The 19,721-nt window shown below is 36.0% G+C and overlaps 1 protein-coding gene across 2 annotated transcripts in view; it reads left to right on the forward strand.

Moving 5' to 3' along the window:
• Positions 1-19,721, forward strand: part of DIAPH3 (diaphanous related formin 3) — a 220,033-nt gene that overhangs the window by 148,436 nt on the left and 51,876 nt on the right. Inside the window, exons 25-27 of one of the 2 annotated variants that reach the window (XM_069880558.1) lie at positions 232-367; positions 15,454-15,549; positions 15,964-16,023. In XM_069880558.1, the coding sequence (XP_069736659.1) occupies positions 232-367; positions 15,454-15,549; positions 15,964-16,023 (292 nt within the window). Of the gene's footprint in view, positions 1-231; positions 368-15,453; positions 15,550-15,963; positions 16,024-19,721 lie in introns of those variants that run through there. The other variant, XR_011339412.1, reaches the window with a different exon arrangement.

The raw sequence follows: 19,721 nt of genomic DNA on the forward strand, positions 1-19,721 counted from the left end.
ATTTATAATCCTCATTTGGGGCTAATTAGTATGCTTTTTATGTATTTGTTACCAATTTGCTTACTTTTCTGAATGAGATATACTAAATATGGAATGTAAAATATGTATTTGGCTTGATAAATTAAGGTTAGTTAGGAGATGTGATTTTAAAGCTTTTTTCTTTGTTTTTAAGGTTCAGCTTTGTTTTTACTGAGACTTCAATTTTAACAGAGCTCTATATTCTTTTCATAGCAAGCAGTAAAGGAGAATATGAGAAGACGGGAAGCAGAAGAAAAACAGAGGCGTGCTAAAATAGCTAAGGAGAAAGCAGAAAAAGAAAAACAAGAGAGGCAACAGAAGAAAAAGCGGTTGTTAGAAATGAAAACAGGTAAGTAATGTGGAAGACGTTTTATTTACTGTTTTACTGGAAATAGAGATGCTATTTTTTCATTATCTGAATGTGCTATTAGAAAAGACAGAATGAATGAATGATTTTCACCAATCAAAGTTTAGAGCAAAGAAGTTCTTAAATTTTGGGTTGTTTAGGAGCTTCTTTAATTACTTGCTTTTCTCAAGCTATTTCAGAACTCATAATGCTGCTTTTTATTTTCTATTAGAATATATTGAACCTCGTGCAACCAAGTATAGACTCTTATGCTCAGAACCCCTTACATTAACTGAGAACAGACATTTTCTAAATCACAAAGCCATTTTCTTTCTTTTAATTTAGGTTATATATTTTTTTTTATTATTATTTTATGAGAATAAGCCCTCCCTGAAGTACTCTAGATTTTTCTTTGGACTTGATAGGAAAACTACCAGTGACGATATTTTTAAAGCTCACAGAAGACAGAGGCGGCTGCAGAAGACTAGGAAAGGGTAAAACCGGTGTTTGAATTCATGTAGGCTTGGAAGTGTTTCAAAAGAGTTTAGCTATTCTTCTCTGAGACATGTTGTATGTAGTTGGTAGTGCTTTGGATGGAAAATTGATAGTCTTTCAGGAAAAATTAAAAGCTTCTCTCAAATCCTGTTCTTCATAATGTCATGTTCAGGCATTCCATAATACAGGTGCTAATGTTACAGTCTTCTGAGTCATATAGCCACATGTCTATGTAGGCCTGTAGTAGTTAAACCTATTGCTTCAAGTAATGTAGCTGGGAACTAACTACTTCTCATCTGCAGATCAACCAGGTCATTGAGTAAATAGCTGCTTTGTGTCTTAGTAGCTTTTGTTTTTTATTTAAATCAAAGCTTAGCTGCTGCTTCTGTTCTTAATGTAAAGCAGTCTTTTTCGCAATCCTTGAAGTTGTGCTGTTTTTCAGTGACCATTAATTGGCCATTAGTGACTTGCTTAGGGTCCTGAGTTCCTGCCTCGGCCCATAACATATGAGGCCTGAGCTGCTCTCCAGTGCTTAAACAGGATTTATGTGATCATCCTAAGCTTGTTTACTTAACCACTTGTCTTATTTACAACACAGACATTTAACCTGGCCTAGATTCTCCTTTGTTCTTAAAGTCTTTTTCTTTGCCTTTCTTCAACTTTCATCTGCTTTTGGAAGTTATTTGAGGAGTAGGGTTTTATTGCCTACGGTGACACCTTCTGCTGCATAAGATGGTTTCATTTCGTCACTTAAAAATGACCTACGTATTGCTGTGAAATTTTTAGATTTTTGGAGGGGGTATTCCTGACTTATCTTTTTGAGTTCACAAAACCCTAAGGTCTTAAAGAAATATATACAACCCCAGAGACTTTATGAATATCTACACAATATGTGAGTTGAGCCAGTAAATTGCATGTAGCATGAGTATCTCAACTGTATCATACCAGATTTGCCTAGAACTATACAGATGTATTAAAACGGAATATGATCATGAATTAAAGGTAACTTCTGATTTTTAGTTTAAACTACTCTGGGGAGGATCCTTCTGAGTGCATACAATAATTTCATCATTAGCAACTGACATTTACTGCAAACATGAGATCTGTGGTAGTCTTGCAGTATACCAGCCCTTTTACAAACAGTAAAAGTCTTCCTTGGCTTATGTTGTGCCTTTGATATACAAAGTGACAAATTAACCATCTAGATCATGGCTTACACTGTCATCATGTCATCAGACTGCCTTTGAAATACTGTTACACCAAGTTCAGTGTTGATAACACAATTTTCTAAAATTAGGTAAATATAGGTAGTGTATGATAAATCTTCTTGAGGTTTTCAGTTTGATATTCTGTTTATATTTCGGATATCAATAACTATACCAGTAATGCGTAGATTGTAAAATGTATAGTGCTTTATGAATAGGTAGTACAGCATCTTTTTAGAAAACAATTAACATTTTAGGTGGGCTTTATAATAGAAATTTGGACCTTTGTTAGTAAGACCATAATGCTTTTTTGTTTACATGGAATTGTTTGACTGATTCTTTTGCAAGTATGATTTTGAGGCTTGGACCTGAAGCCAATGTCAGATTTAAATCTCTGTAAGCTGCAATTTGCCTAAATTGTCAGTCTCTACTTTACGTCTTAGTGGTGCTTCTGTGTCCTAATGATCAGAGCTCAGATAGTTCACTAATATTAAAGGATGAGTGTTTTAAGTTTATATAATAAAAATAACAGCTCCTTATTTTCCTTTCAGCTCTGTCCTAACTTGAAAAGTTAGGAATTCGTTAAAATTTTTGAAAGTCTAAGCAGTGAATGATGCTTGGTATTTTGAAATTTATGATAATAAAATCTGTCCTCTAAATACTCTCTGAGATACATCGTGATATTCATCACAAGATGCTTTGTCAATAAGATTGCTTTACTTGCTTCTTTGAAGCCAGTTCAAACTATCACATATCCTTCCAAAGGTAAATAGCCAGTGGAAGGAGATCTTTATGTAAATGCCACTTGTCTGCATACTATTAACATTCACTTGCATACTTTCTCTTGCTGTTCAGATTCTCAGTAGGAAGCACACCAATCAATTATTTTGATCCTATCACGGTGTAAAGAATTCTATAACTATGATAACACAAGCTAAATTTATTGTAATATAATTGAGAACTCCATCATTGTGGCATCTTCATTGTGTCTTACTTTGAATACTATTTAAGTAACAAGCCACTTTCATCAGTGATTATTTACAAAGGTTGCCCTTTCTTACGCAAAAGCAGTGAAGTGATGTCCAAATGATGTCTTAAACATTTGATTTTCAATCCAGAGTATTTGTTTCTTTCACTTGTGTTGCTCAGTTTCACTTTTATCACAACAGACTGGTTTTAAATCCATGTTCTAGTTGCTTTACAGTTATGACCTGATTTGAAGTCCATTTTGCAGCAATCTTTTTTTTCAGAGGTTTCATATCGTTTATCTGGTTTTGGAAAAAAAAACATCAATGTCTCACAAACCTGTGCAGTATATTTTAGATTTTGGTTCTTCGAACATTTACTACTTGTTACTGTCTGCTAAGTTGCACAATATGAATACTTTCATTAGTTCTGTTATGTTCTGCAAAGAAAAAGTACACCGTGGATCCCAGCAGTGACAGGTTAAGTGAACAAAATAGTATATGTTATTACGTGATTATAGTTCAGATTCCAACAGATTTAATGCTTGCCTTTGAAATAAATAAAAAAAGAGTAGGTACTCTCATAGACCCTATATTCCCTGCTTAGCTCAAGTTCTTAAAGCCTCCTTCTTATTAATTTCTTCTCACTGGGAGAGGAGAAGCAATGCTTCTTAATAGTAATCCTTTCCTCTGAGGAAGGGACTGCAAATGTCCAGATTATAAAAATCTGCTCATGGTCCTTTACAACTGAGATGGTGTTTAGCCTGGAGAAGAGGAGGCTGAGGGGAGACCTCATTGCTCTCTCCAACTCCCTGAAAGGAGGTTGTGGAGAGGAGGGAGCTGGGCTCTTCTCCCAAGGGATGGGGGACAGGACGAGAGGGAATGGCCTCAAGCTCCACCAGGGGAGGTTTAGGCTGGACATCAGGATGAAATCTTTCCCGGAAAGGGTGATTGGTCCCTGGCAGAGGCTGCCCAGGGAGGGGATTGAGTCCCCTTCTCTGGAGGGGTTTAAGGGACAGGTGGACGAGGTGCTGAGGGACATGGGTTAGTGATTGATGGGAATGGTTGGGCTCGATGATCCAGTGGGTCTTTTCCAACCAGGTGATTCTATGATTCTAATTTAATGTGTAATATGTTGATGATCTGGGTTGTTGGTTTATTTTTAAATGTTCTTGAAAAACAGAGATTTTGGACAGTAGGAGGTTTATTGCTAGATTTTGGGCACTTAGTTATATGTATTGTGTAACTAAATTTACTGTGAAGTGGAAAAAAGTTCTGATGCTACGTATGAAGAAATCCTGAGTTTATAATATTAATATCCAACAATGGTTTTCTGTTAAGGGCTCTTTTCTCTAGGGAGTTTTCCGTTTTGAAATTTCAAGTACTCCATTCGTCTGTTTCTCACTGATAACTCTTTCCAGTTGTTCCATGGCTGCCTCCACTTCTCTTCAAATTGGACCTTCTTCACCAAGAGGATCCCTGAGGTCATCTTTTGTTGTTTAAATTTGTTCTTGAGAATCACTTTTGTTGTATGGCTAGTGTCAGATAGGTCTGTTTTGTAACTGTAATTATTGTGAATTGTTCCTTTTACATTAAGTAACAATCTGAAAGAACTGTTGAACCTTATAGAGTTGCCTACTCGGTACTCACTCATGCTAGTACTTGGTGGAGAGTTGACAATGAACTCATGACAAGCTTGAAGAGTAAATCTAATTTTGATTTATGCCCATTTAAAAAAAAAAAAAATCCTGTTTATATGACAAACAAGTTGGGACAGCCATTGACCACAAATCAACTGGAAAAGAGATGTCTTCTGATATATCCCTAAGTATGGAAGTTGTTTTTCAGCTGCAATTGTACTTTTCTTTTGACAGTAAAGTGTAAATCTGGGTGAATTTCTGAGAACAGATGTTCCCTCAAGGATAATTGTCACATTTCTACTTGAAAATTATGTAGGGAATGATAAAATACAGGTATGCTCAATTAAAAGAAAATCTGGCCTGAAAAACAATGTGTGATACATCTCAGAAGCCACAGCACCAGATGAAAAACAGCAAAAGCTTATGAAGTCTCACAATATAGGGTGTTCAGGGAATTAGATGGTTTCAGTGAAAAAAAAAAGTAGAACTGATCTGAATGTATATTAATTAAAACCCTTCAACTAATAGTCACAAATCATGTTCTAGCAAGATCTCAAAGGTGCTAAATCTTCTGAAGCATGGAGTTAATAGTTCATGCACTCGTTATCAACCCATGGGCTCAGTATGAAGCAGCTGCTATTTGTCTGTACTAAGTAGTAGCTCCAAAAGAACGAGATGTTTTGAAGAAACAATTCTTTTTCTTTCTGTAAATTTTACTTAGAAGTGGAACCTTTGGAGATAGTAGCTGAAAGGCGTTAGTGAAACTGAGGTTTACACAAAGTCCCTGAAAAAATTAATAGCAGCTGCATTCGAGATGGAGAGAAATAGTAAAAACAAACAGAGCTGTTGAAAAAAATAAGCATCATTAATGTAATGTCTGTATATAAGTATTCTCGTAAGACTTGTCACTTATGTTATAGCAGTAAAATTTCTAAACAAATGTGAAAAGAATGCTGCAAGCTTAAGATGTCTGAAGCCATCGTTGGGATTAAGAGCTGTAACATTTGTGCAAATGGTAGGTATTGGGTTGAGTAAGCATTTCCCACTCCAAATACTACTTTACATCTCCTCCGTAAGGAGGTAGACATCAGAGTCCTTTTTAAACTCCCACTCCTGCTATGTATAAATACTTCTATTATTTCTGGGTTTTTTTCTGAATCATCAAAAGTTTATTCTCAAGCTACAGAGGAGAGGAGGAATAAATATCCTTATCAAAGCTTTGGAGGGTATGCTTTATTTTCACTTTCCTTAGTCCAGGGTTGTAAAACAGCCAAGAACCTCCTCTGTCATTGTTGGAAAGCTAGCAGAGGAGAAGGTCATGTCTCTGACTCTTCCTTCAAACTAAGTCTGTTGCTGCTTCTATTTCTGTGCTGTACACTGTGACGCTTATCTTCACTCAACAATACCTCAGTGGTTGTACAGAAGTGGAGTCTTGTTACTGCATACCAAAATATTCTTGCTCTGAAGCTTGCTGACAGAAGTTACTTGATTTCTCTGGCAGCTTCTGTCCATTGAAAGCTATTAAATGCAAATACAATTCTTTGAATCATAAACTGCTGGAGACCAAGGGACCATTTCTAAAATGTCGTTATGTACTTATCTTGTCCTTTTTATAGAAGTTTGCTATTGCCGACTAGTGCGCAGGGGGACGCAAGGCTAGATGGCCTTTGATCAGATCCTCCTGGGTATTATTGTGCATTCATAGCCAACCAAACAAAAAAGATCTTACCTACCCAAAGCTGTCTGAAAGCCTTATGTGACTAATCTTAGTCAAAGGAATCCAGTCAGAACTTTCTCACTCTAAGAGTGAGAAACTATATGATGTTTAAACTTTCTTCAGCCCCTCATTTCTATAGCACAGCTGTCAGTATGAATGATTATTGTATGTATTTTCTGATTTATCAGTTGTTTATAAATTTGAGTGGAAATAGTCTTTCCCTGTGCTGAAGTCCTTCAAAGGCACACAGTAACCAAGAGACAAGATGTTCATACACCCTCCACACACATATATTCAGCTATATATATTTTTATAAGAAGCTATGTTCTGTTAAGAATGCTACTAGAGTGGTTCTAATTGCTTTATAAATGGAATTGTAATTGATATGTCTCAATAATAGATGATTTTTTTCTCTCCTCTGTGAAAAATCACTAATGCAAATACTAGTTTTGGGCTAGTCTGAAAAATAGATTATTTGCATTCTTGTGAGTGTCCTCAGTGTTAGAGCTGTGACATGTAAAGAGAACAGAAAAATCATCAATTAACAGGAAAGCTTATTGTCTGACTTAGTATGTAGATGACACTTCTCGCTACAACTGCCCTATCAAATCTTAATCTTGGATAACAGTGCATGGGATTGGTCTTGTTTAGTTATGAGTTCTTAAATATAAGTAACTAAAACATGGCATTCTGCTTAATTTAGCAGGTTTATTTTTCTACTAAAGAGGCAGAGTATTCCCAGTAAAAAGAAAAAATGTTATAAGAAGATTTGTCTTTAAACTTGCATTATGTGATAATATTTTAAAAAGCAATATATAATTCTTTACTAGAATACCCTGTATTGTTTAGTTGGTGAGAGAGTAAGAGTGTATGCAGATAAATCATTTCATTTTCAGAGTATTACTTAGTGTTTCCACGGACTTAGTGGAAAGGTAACCTCTTTTTCACTGTAACCATGTTTAGACTTTTATTGTAGATGGACAACCTATTCTTGCATTTTACTACTTTTCACTGGGCAAAAAAAACCAAAATCACAAATTTTAGGTTTCAATGCAATTTCTTGTAGTTCAATAAGTGCTCATTGCTTCCTATCCTCTCTCTGGTCACCTCTGAGATGAGTCTGGCTCAGTCATCTTTACACTCCACCCAATTCCACATCAGGTATTTATATTTATCAATAAGATCCTCCTGAGCCTTCCCTTCTCTAAGCTGAACAGTGTGTTATACGACTAATGCTCCAGAACTCTGATGACCTTAGTAGCCCTTGACTGACTTTGGTTGGGTATGTTTGTGTCTCCCTTGTTCTGGGGAGTCCTAACCTGGACCCAGCACTGCAGATGCGTCTCACCAGTGCTGAGTAGAGGGAGGATGACCTTTCTTGACCTGCTTGCAGTGCTTTTCCATGATTGTCTTTGCCTCAAAGGCACATAGTCAATATATTGTCCACCAGAATCCACTTTTCATTTTTTTTCTTTCTAAAAAGCTGCTTTCCAGCTGCTTGGCTGCCACCTGCAGTGGGGTATGGGTTTATGCCTCACCACATGCAGGTCTTTTGTTTAATTTCATTAAGATTCCTGTTAGGGCATTTCTCCTGCTTGTTAAGGTCCCTCTGAATGGCAGCAGAACTGTCTCATGTGTCAATTTTTCCTCCGAATTTTGCACTATATGCGAACTTGTTCAGGGTGCACTCTTGTCACATCATCTGGGTCACAAAGGATAATGTCCTAGGGTAGTTCAAAGGCTTGGCATTCTGCTTATTCTTCTATAAGTCCAATTCACTTCAGGAAAGCTTGCTCTAGCAAATTCTTTACTGGATCTGAAATCAATATAAGTGATCTTGGATAATCTCAATGGAAAGTAAGTTTGCAGTAGCTGTCTTTTGCTGTCACAGAAAATTAAAGGGATTTATATGCTCATGTGGAACATCAGAAATTTATACATTTTTATCACAAAGTTCAGTATTAAGATGAATTCACTATCAGTCCCATTACTTAAATGGGAAATTGTGATGCAGTTGAAATGTGGAGATAAGTACCTTACATCACTGAATTCTTTTTGTATTTCTGCGATACAGAACTACCTCTAAAACTACAGTTTACCTTTTGGGTTTTGTGGTGTGAGTTATCTTATGGAAGTTGAATCGGTGTAGTTCACAACCTTAATTTCAACTACTGATTTGAAAGGAACATCTCTTTCAGGTTTCATGAAAGATGAATGTTTAATATGCATTTCACTTGTTTTGAAGTCTTTGAAACTTGGAGCACATTTTCATTCATACACTCAGAGTCAAAAATCTGTTTGTGTGCTGTAAGAGCAATTTATGACAACTCAACAGGGGAACAATTTCAGCAAAAACAAACAAGATGGTATGAAACTCAGTCTCCTCAGCTGGAAAATTTATGGAGTGGGTGCACCGGTTATTAGGGGAAATCATACCTTTTTATAGTACACTTGCCTAAGGCTCTGAAGTACTAACAAAGACTTAGTACCTTGTGTTGGGCATCAGTAAAAAGTGTAACTATTCTGATTCTGGTCTAGACTGTTTATGTGATTCCTGTGAGGTATATTCATATGTTTTTCTTTTGGGAAGGACTGGTATGTGTCTTTTGCCTGATGTCACCGCTGAGGACAGACAAGTGAATGGTGATATTCCTGGCTAAAGATGGATTTAATACTTGTTAAATCTAAAGGGAACTATCCCTTCATCCAAGGCAGACATCATAGCTATTTCTGTTTCAGGTCTGTAAATCAGGAATTTTCCTTTCTTCACTGCAATGTAAGAAGGTTCTTGAAAGGCTTCATCATGGTTAAAAGAACCCCTGTATTCTGTTACAAGTTACGGCTCTAGTCTTAGCACTGTTATTGAAACTCGAACTTATAGCCATGTATTCCCAATATTCTGCTTGAGACTGAAAAGATTGAACCACTTCCAAAACATCTGAGCTCGATCCTGCACTGATGGCTTAAATAATCTCCCTCTGTTCTTCTGCTCCCTGAAGCTTAAGTCACTCAAGACTATACTGTTGTTAAAACTTTCCTCTTATGACATTGTTCAGAGAATGGAGACCTTTAGACAGCTGAGCATTGGCTTGTAGTCTGTACTGGTCAAAATCAATCATTATACAAACATACAGGACTTTTCACTATATCTTGAAAGCAAAGATATAACATTAACAATGTTAAAAGTTGTATCTTTCTTACTCTCCTCCTTGTGTGAATAGTCTGGAAAAATCCATGTTGTCATTGTCCCCAAGCCTGGTAGTTAGTTGCCTCAGAAATTTTTGTACATTAATGCACAAGACATGATGTAGCTAAACCTGGATTAAGGCTGCAAAGGGATTGCATGTCACTTGATCGAAAACCGAGTACAATATGTCTGACCTGAATCATATCCTGAGCTGAAGAGAAAAAAGAAGCAGTTTGTCTTCTAGTCAAACAAGAAGAAAAGTAATTACTCTAGTAATTACTGAATTGTGAGATCAGGACTTAATTCTTCGGACAAAAACCCCCAAGTCCAATAGCTTTAGCACTTTGATTTTGGTTTTGAATTATATGAAAGCCTGAGTGCTGTCAAGATATCTGGAGTTGCTTTGAGGATGAAATGAAGTGAATGAGCAAAGATTTTTGTATGATAACTTGATGTGTAGCCCTCCAGTTTCTGCATCCTTTTACTTCTGTTAAAGCTATGAAATATTATGGTCTGTTCTAAATGTCTACATTCGTCCAAATCGTACAGTTTTATTTTCAGATGGGGCTTGGTATTCAGAGACTGGCTTTAGGACCTGCAGTGCCATAAAGTTGAAAATGACTGTTGAAGTCCCTGCAGATAAATCTCTTAGTCTGTACAGACTGAGTAGCTGAAAAACATGCTAAAGGCTTCATAGTTTGTTTTTTCAGAAGCTAGTTAGTATTTTTTTTCATTTAAAAAAAAGCAGATTTTTTTTTTGACAGAATTAGTTGAATAAAGCTTTGATTCCTTGAAATAGGAAATAGACATACTAATGAATTATTTTCTTCTGGTACGGGAAATTTCTGGAGTATTAGTGTTGAGTGTGATGTTTTGGTTTATAATAGACATGTGCAGGGGAACTGTAAAACTGAAGCATTTTTCATCCAAAACAATCTTGTTGCACCACTTTTATTTTAAAAACATACTGCCAATGATATTCATGATTCTCTGTCAATGGACTACATGTATAATTTGTTCCTTAATAAGTACATAAAATGCAGAAGTCATTACTGACTGCATTATCTGGTGCTGTCATCATAAGACATATTAATGTTGCACTGCAAAGCTTAAGATACTCAGCGGTACTCACTAAAGATACATAAGATACTCTTATGATACTCACTAAAGGAGAAAGATCTCTAATAGCCTTAACATTTTTAAGATGTAATTATGAAATTAGGCCGTTTATATCTGGTCAGCACTGCAATGCTAAGTGCAAAACTTACAGCTATTTTTGGCAAGTTTACTTCTGCTTTAGATGGTATTTAAAAGATAGTCGCATGAGTTTTCATTAGGTGTGGGTTTTAAAAGTATTTAAATCTCCTATTCCACAGTTGAAGGAAAAGATATCATTTAGATCATAAAAGGGTATCTTCCTCAAAGGAATTATTGTGGGCTATGCAGCTATCTTCAAGCCAACTGGAATTACTAGTTCTAGGATGTCAAAAGATGGATACAGTTGACTAATTAGGAAGCTGGTTGGGACTGGTGACAGCAGTGTGCAGCAGCTTGTGAAAGCTGATTTAAAGGTCCCGTAGGAAGTGTTAGTATTGAAAAATATTTGTGACTCTCATACTATCACTGTAGCAATGTTGTATGCCGTTGTCCCAGGACAATTTAAAAGATTTCTAAAATACTGTGTGGTACGCTTTCATTTATTAAACTTTCTGTCATTTAAACTTGGATGGTATTACAGATAGTATGGATATTAAAAGTTAGCTGTGTAACATCATAGAAGGTTTTATAGTCAATTGTTGGTGTAGGCATCAAAAGCCAGAATTTGGAGCCCAACTGAAGGTGTGGGTCTGAAAAACAGGCTTTCTGCATGTTTTGGGTACATGGATTGTTAACTATGAATGTTTTTATTTGCAGTGGTTGTGTGTTTTCAATACATCCATGCATACAGGAGAATTACTAGAGAAGTTTTTAAATTCAAATTCTTATATACTCCATCTCTTTTTCTGTTACGTGTTTTTGCATGTCAATTGAAGTATTTATCTATAATCCAGTTTGTGACTAAAGTATGTTTCAGATAAGTATGAAAAACAGATAGTACCCAAAAATATATTACAGCTATGCCACAAAAAGCTGTTGGTTTGCAGTATTTCTATTATGTTATTTAAAATCTTCTTTTATTTATTTGATGAGACTCTTTATAGTATAGCAGATAATGCACCAGGATTCTTTTTCTACTGAAAACGCTTAAGTTTTTGAAATAACTATGAAATCCATTGTAGTCTTGGATAGATCTAAAAGGAAAGAGATGACGTGCTGAAATAGGATTGAAGTTTTTCTTCTGTTATTCCTACTTTTCTTAAACAAAGCTTATGAACTCTTTTCCATAAACGTTTATGGTATCATTTTGGGGCTGTGGTATTATACGCAACTGGTTTCTTATCCACTGTACTGTCCACCCATCAAATCCATATCTCTCCAATTTAGAGAAGAGGATGTTGTGGATGCCGGTATTAAATGCTTTACAGAAGTCTAGATAGATCACATACATTGGTTTACATGTGTCCACTGCTGCTGTTACCCTGTCATAGGAAGCCACTAAGTTGATCATGCAGGATTTTCCCCTAATGAAGCCGTGCTGGCTGCCGTTAATCACCTCCATGTCCTCCATGTGCTTTAGCATAGCTTCTAGGAGGATGTTCCATGATCTTCCCAGACAAGAGAGTAGGTGAGGTGCTCAGGGACATGGTTTAGTGGTAGATAGGAATGGTTGGACTCGATGATCCAAGAAGTCTTTTCCAACTTGGTGATTCTATAATTCTATGAAAAGTGAAGACCTAAGTGTTACTGTTTGCTGGGTAAAAGAAATGGTTGAATGGCTAGGCCAAAAAGGTGGGGGTGAATGGAGTTCAATCCAGTTGGCAGTCAATCATGGGTGATGTTCCCCAGGGCTCAGTGCTGTTACCAGTTCTGTTTGATACCTTTATCAATGATCTTGAGGAGGGGATCAAGCACACCTTCACTAAGTTTGCAGATGTCACTACTTTGGGTAGGAGTGTTGTTCTGCTTTGTGCGAGAAAGTCTCTTCAGAAAGATCTGGACTGACTGAATCAATGGGCTGAGTCCCTTTGTGTGAGATTACCCAGGTCAAGTACTGGGTCCTGTACTTGGGTCAGAACAACCCCATGCAATGCTACCGCCTTGAGAAAGAGTTGTTGGCAAGCTGCCTGGTGGAAAAGGACCTGAGGGTGTTAGTCAATAGCTGACTGAACACGAACCAGCAGTGTGCCCAGGTGTCCAAGGCGGCCAATAGCATCCTGGCTTGTGCCAGAAACAGCTTGGCCAGTAGAACTAGGAAGGGAATCCTCCCCCCCGTACTAGTGAGGCCACACCTCATGTACTATGTTCAGTTTTGGGCCATTAACTACAAAGAACATGTTGAGGTGCTGGAGCATGTGCAAAGAAGGGCAAGAAACCTGATGAAGGGGCTGGAGAACTAGCCTTATAAAGGAGCAGCTGATAGAACTGGAGTTGTTTAGTCTGGAGAAAAGGAGGCTGAGTGCTCTTTACAAATACCTGAAATGAGGCTGCAGTGGGCTGGGTGTTGGTCTCTTCTCCCAGGTAACAAGTGGCAGGACAAGAAGAGACGGCCTCAAGTTGTGCCAAGGAGGGCTTAGACTGCATATTAGTAAAACTGTCTTTGTTGCAAGGGTTTGTCAAGTGTGAGAACAGGCTGGTGAGGGAAGTGGTTGAGTCATCATCCCTGGAGGTATTTAAAAGTTGTAGTATTTAATAGATGTGACACTTAGGGATATAGTTTAGTGGTGGAGTTGGCAATGTTAGCTTTATGGTCTGGCTTGATGATTTTAAGGGTTCTTTCCAACTTAAATGATTCTGTGATTCTAAGGGCGTTCTCAGATTACAGGTTTTTTGCTTTAAGGACCAGCATCTTGGGACAGCAGCAGATGAAATACAACAAGAAAGAAAGAAGTATCTCCATAGAGGAGATTATTAGGAAATTTAAAACAAAAGCATTTTCTAAATACAAATATATATGTAGAATTAGCAGAAATTAAAGAATGGGTAAAAATGCCACCAAGAGAAACAAAACTGCTAACTAACTGCAGTTTGTAATACAATTGCACAAACTCAGCTTTTGAAATAAGGGATTTTTGTCCTTCCGTAAATAATAAAGTAGTTGAAGGTGTAATAGAGAAAATGAAAAAATGTTTATGAAAAAGTTTATGAAAATCTGAGTCTCTGTTGGGGAATGTGTTGTGAGCTTTACGTGTGTTCATATGTGTATTTGTATAGAATTTTTGAATATATGAACTCTTGTTATTTATGAGGAAGTTAACACTATGTGACTTTAAGTCATATTTGTAGGACACTTTTTCTACAGTTTGTGGACTAGAAAGCTCAAATTTTGATGCAATAAATGACTAGGGTTTTCTTTAATAGTGATTTGCATATCTTGATTTCCAAAATTTCGTGCCTCTTTTTGGTACACTTTCTTTTTCTGCTTTTAAAGGATACCCAGACATAGGGTTTTCAGAAGCTAAATTAGGACTAACTCTTGACTTAGCAGTAGAGTAATGAAAGTAAAAACATTGATTCCAGAATGTCTTGTTCATGATTTGTCCCATGCTGATTTGACAGTGCTTTGCCAGACCTTCCTTTCTGCAACTTTGAGGGCTTTTTGTCTGAATTATTTTTGTTGCCCATGAAACCACTTACCTTAGAAAGATGCTAATTTTCTTTAAAGCTTATTGAAAGATGAAATTTCTTTAAAGGAGGTGAAAAAATAGAAATACTTTTGGAAAAACATTTTCCATAAAATTTTTCCCCCATATTCAGGTCTAGAAGGTTGCCTTGCTTTTTTACTTTTAGTCCAGCACTTTGAGGATTCCTTTAATTAGTGACACGGCATCTCATTCTACTCATCAGCTAGATAGACCCTGATAGGACTGTTCACCACTAGCCATAACTGCAGTCATGTGATGTGTCTGACTGTATCCAAGGTGTGTATTGACCTAAGGAGTTTTGCCCAGCGAGGCATAATGAGATATCTGTCATGTAATTCTTTATTGCTCTGTGGTGATTTTTCATCGTATACCAAATCACTGGATTTGTGTTCTTTTTTCACCCAGAAATAAACAGAAGGGGTTAATGGGATTCAAAAATCTTACATTTTTCTGATGTGTTTATTTGAGGAAATGAAAGTAGGGTATTTAATGCTTGCATTTAATTATATTCTCACAATAATATTCATAATTCTTTTGGGGGATATTATACATACATGCATAATATGATGAGTAGAATTTTCCTGAACTACATCAATTATTTAGTATTGGCCAGAGGTTATTAAATACGCAGGGAAAATGGCTTTTGATTAAAGCTACTTATGGATACCACTCTGTATCCTCCCCAGTCCAATACTGTTCACTCTGCTCCCTGCTGAGAAATAATTTCAACTTTTTGTAACAATAACTGAAGCAATCTCTTGTCTAATATAGCAAATAATTTAAGGGAGAGATATTGAAAGCTGACACGAAACAGATTATTTGCAGCTGCGAAAGAATGCTGAAATAAAAATATGAGTGAAATGTCGTTTAGCTTAAAACTGTGCTTAACTGTCAGTACAGAAAAAGAGGAACATGGAATGAATGGAATAAAATTTGGCCTAGTTCAATGTACAGAAGACCAAACTTGTTGCGTTTAATTGTAATAGAGGAATTTTTGAATGCTAGAACCCTAGCCTGAGTTTGAAGCAAGTAGTTTTAATAATACCAGTAATATCTGTTATTATTGTTTATTATTTTTATTATTTCTGCTTTGATATTTGTATCATAACCTAGAGGGTATTTTCTCTATTCATTACAGAAGGTGAGGAGACTGGAGTGATGGACAGCCTACTGGAGGCCTTGCAATCAGGTGCAGCTTTTCGAGACCGAAGGAAGAGGACACCAAGGTCTAAAGGTGAATATTCTATTTTTCATTATTTTACATTATTTTCCAGAGAAAGTTAACATTATAGGTCCAGTGCTCTAGAAATTAAATATCAAGTTTAATTCTTTCTCGCAATGACTGCTTAGAAGGACGTTCAGGCTGTTGTGCTGATGTCAGGAGCAGAAGATTAATTTACTGAACTTAGCATAGCTTGATTATTGTGACAGATCTTCGATACAGCCACATGTACTTTTAGATTTTATAGCTGAAGGGGGGAAGTAAAACTCATCTTGCCCCATAGGTGAATCAGATTATTCCACTGGTATATTTAACTGTCATTTTACTCCTAGAAATATCTATTTTCTAAGTGATTCTCCTTAGTAACATTGTTACAGTACTTCAGTAACTTTCAGAGATGTGTTTTACTTCCGTTGTGTTTTGCAGACATACCACAAAATCTCAGTCCAACCACACAACGGCTTGTGCTGAAAGCTTGTAACCATGGTAATGAACCATATTCATGAATTGCATGCTCTTCTTAACTTAGCTTCTGTAGTTGATCTATGCTTTGCAAAAGGCTGCTGTGATTTTTTTCAGGTTTCTACATTAGTAAAATAACTGTATTGAAACCTGCTTTTTAAGATTAACCTGACTATTACATAACTATACTTATTGATTACTTTGCAAAGCTCTTCTATAGGATCCTTTATGGGTGTTTTATTTATTTAAAAATTTGTTATGTTTTTAAATGTAATACTTTTATAATACTTGAGAACAATTATGGAGGATTTTTTTTAATGGCTTTTGGAATTACAATAGAAAGCAGAGATTGTAGAATGCTATAAATGTTACTTGGTGTTTGTGATACCAAAACAGAGAACATTTTGCATTCACTTCTGTTTTTCTTTCTCGTGGTTTTCTTGATGCTATAGCTGGAATGGTTTAAGCTATCATTTACCAGTATAATTCAAAAATGATGTTTTATCAGCAAAATAATAGTAAATTAATCAAGTACTTAATGGCAAAATATTTCTCCAAATTTTGAGCATATCTTATGAATACGATTAGTCATAAACTCCTTAACTACCTCACTGTAATCAGTAGGATTTGCTCATATGTGAAAAGTTACTATGAAGACATGGGTGTGTGTTAGCTTTGTTTGTTAGACAGTCTACAAAATATTAATATATTCTTCATGTTTTAGTTAAGCTTGAGGAGTTCAGAGTGACTCTTTTCAGTGGCTCATAACTGGTGGTCTCTGGAAGTTTATATATAGAGTGCCCTTGTTAAAGGAAAATTTTCATTGCAACTTAAAAAAAACCCCCCTTTTTCAGTTTTCTTATGCAGAATGCATTATCCTTTGACATTTAAATGCACTGCGGGTAATAAAATAGATGCCATCAAAATTACGTTATTAATCATACCTCGTGTTTAAATGCTTATTTCTTAAGTGTCCATAGCAAAATTAAAGAAGATAGAACTGGAAGGACAGTTTAAAGATAATGAATTCATTTATAGGAATTGGCTCAAAGAAGAATCAAGTATAATTTGGCAGGTGCCTGTCTAGCACATAAGATATCGATATACTAATAATGACTACAATGCACACCTGAATTTATCTTGTAAGTGTTTCTGCTTGTAAGAATAGTTATGTTGAATTTTGCTTATTTTCAATCCATTCTAGCTAGCTAGCTACCTGTCTGTGGATGGATTTTAATTGTGCAAAATCTTAGTCTAACCCAGGGACTAATTTGTATATCAGAAGGATATAATTTTGTACGGAAGTCTGAAGTTCAGATATTTGATTTGGAGAGAAGAGTAAAAATTAACTTCTGGATTTATTGTTTGTTTTACCGAAGTCAGTTTTTCCGTAGAGCATTTTGAAACAGCCTAATTCTCAGACATTTTAAAATGAATTCAGCTTTTCTTTCACCTGTCTTGTTAGCTCAGGAATGGGATAATACAACACTAGGCTTGCTTTTAAGGAATTCATTAGTATGTTTTTCATTTGCTGACTCTTGTCATCTTCATATCTTGAGCCAAACAGAGCACTAAACTTAGTGTAGATTAAGACGAATTCACTTATCAAAGCCTTTTTGGCATTTTGACAGAAATTATATAGTATTGGTTGCTCTAAGTTCAGTGCTGAGGTGAACTGTTTTGGTTTTTTTTTTCTCTATTCAAAGTATGTGTAGGTAAGCTGAGAATTTGCTTTTAATAATTTATTTTGTTATTGGGAAATCAGAAATGCTGTAGGTTGCAAACTACCTAGAATGATAATAACCACCTCACAGAAGTTGATGAAATGGCCAGGCAGAGCAAGAGTTATGATAATAAAAGTTTCATTAATTTCTGTTTCTGAGTTTAACAATGTATAATATCAGTGTTTTTTCAGTATTATCCACTGTATCTTTTTTCTTGTACGTTATATCTAATACAGATATATATGCAGTAACCTTTTTCTATCTATATGTGTATAATGAGTATAATAGTTTCTTAGATATGTGCTGTATAAGCAAGAAGTCTGTTATTCCGGCCCACTTCAGACAAACTGGGATATTTCATTAAATGGAAGTATTGGCTTGGTCTTTCACTGATTTGCTATTTTTCCTAACCTAAACATTCAAATGGATGCTAAGTTTTGGATCAAAAAATCCATAAGAATCTCTACTGAGCAGATGCCATCAAGTTCTAGCTGATTTCTTCTGTTTCAAAACAAAATAAAACCAAGGAGATGAATAAAAATTGTTTTAGTCTTTATGATTAGAAAAAGTAGAATTCAAGTCAGACTCAAGCATAGATGGGAACTAGGAAGTAGTGGCTCTGTGTCTCACAGGAGGTTGCAAGGGAGAGAAATACAGCCAGAATGCACACTTTCTCCATATATGTAATATAAATGGAAGCACAAAGGAAATCTCTAACCATTGCTGTTGTCATCCTGCTTAAAGTACCAAACTGTCGCTTGTTTGTGAAGCTGAGCTAAGCCCTATAAAACAAAGTAATGCAGAGGAGCAAGGCAGTGCTACTTAGCTCTAGGGCTAAGAACTGAAATTTTTTCCTATAGCTAAATGGATTGCTTAAGGAAAAAAAAAAACCAAACAGGAAGAATAGTAAATTTAATGGAATGGTAGCCATTGGTTGGCCTTTCTTCTCGTCCTGATCTGTTGAACTCCCCAGAAAGCTCTCATAGTGTTCAGCTGATATTTCTGATTAAAAAGGGTTGCTGGTTCTCATATTGCATCCCAGGGTGCTCTCTTGGGTGTGTTATTTTATTTTCAGTCCTACTGCACTCCTCTTTTATTGAACAGATTGCCTCTGTCTAACATGATATGTGATTTTTGTCAAGTTTAAGTCTACCCTGTTTCTTTGATCAGAATTACCAACTGTATTACTTCTACTTGTGACAAGGCCCATCAAGTCAGATAATTTCTTGCTGAGGAAAAGCCTTGCTGCATAACTAATAGAAATAGCATACATTTGGAATTGCCAGATCTTAGAAATGTTCTAACAGTATAAAAACACATAATTTTCACTAGATTTTTTGTTGACATAGATACAATTGATACATTTATTTCCTTTGTTTCCATTCATGGTGCTTTTTATTTTAGATTAACAACTGAATTACATAAATGTTCAAAACTACCTGCTAATGTTACTGTTTGCTTTAACTGCAAAGATCCATAAAATGCAGTAAATATTGTGGTACATGCTTTTGTTGTAATTCTGAGTCAGGGCAGCCTATAAGACAAGTAGACTATTAGTATAGTTTCAGTGTTGTACTTTGGTTAAGTTTTTGGTTCAATAGCATATAACAGGGGAGCTTTTTATTTTATTTAGGGAGCAGAAGAAAGCGCATAATTTTCAATGATCAGGATTTTGCACATTAGAGCATCATTTCAAGCAGCTAATAGCTATGCCTGATCTGAGTTTATCAGTTATTTACAACAACAGTCAAGGCATATTTGCAGTTTGCACATTTATTTCAAGCTAGTTAAGCTCAAATACACATAGCAACATATCCAAGGCAGCACAGATCCCACTGCAGCAGAGAAAGCTGCATTATTCACTAAGTTTTCAGTCAGGTTTTCCAGCCTGCATCAAGTTCTCTGCTGCTATGGCTACACATTTATTTGCAGTAACATTAGCCAAGGTAATGTTATCTGAAACGCATGAATATAAATTTGAGATGTGGCTTTGATTGC

The sequence above is a fragment of the Phaenicophaeus curvirostris genome, chromosome 1 (genome assembly GCF_032191515.1).
Source record: "Phaenicophaeus curvirostris isolate KB17595 chromosome 1, BPBGC_Pcur_1.0, whole genome shotgun sequence".
NCBI classification, from domain to species: Eukaryota; Metazoa; Chordata; class Aves; order Cuculiformes; family Cuculidae; genus Phaenicophaeus; species Phaenicophaeus curvirostris.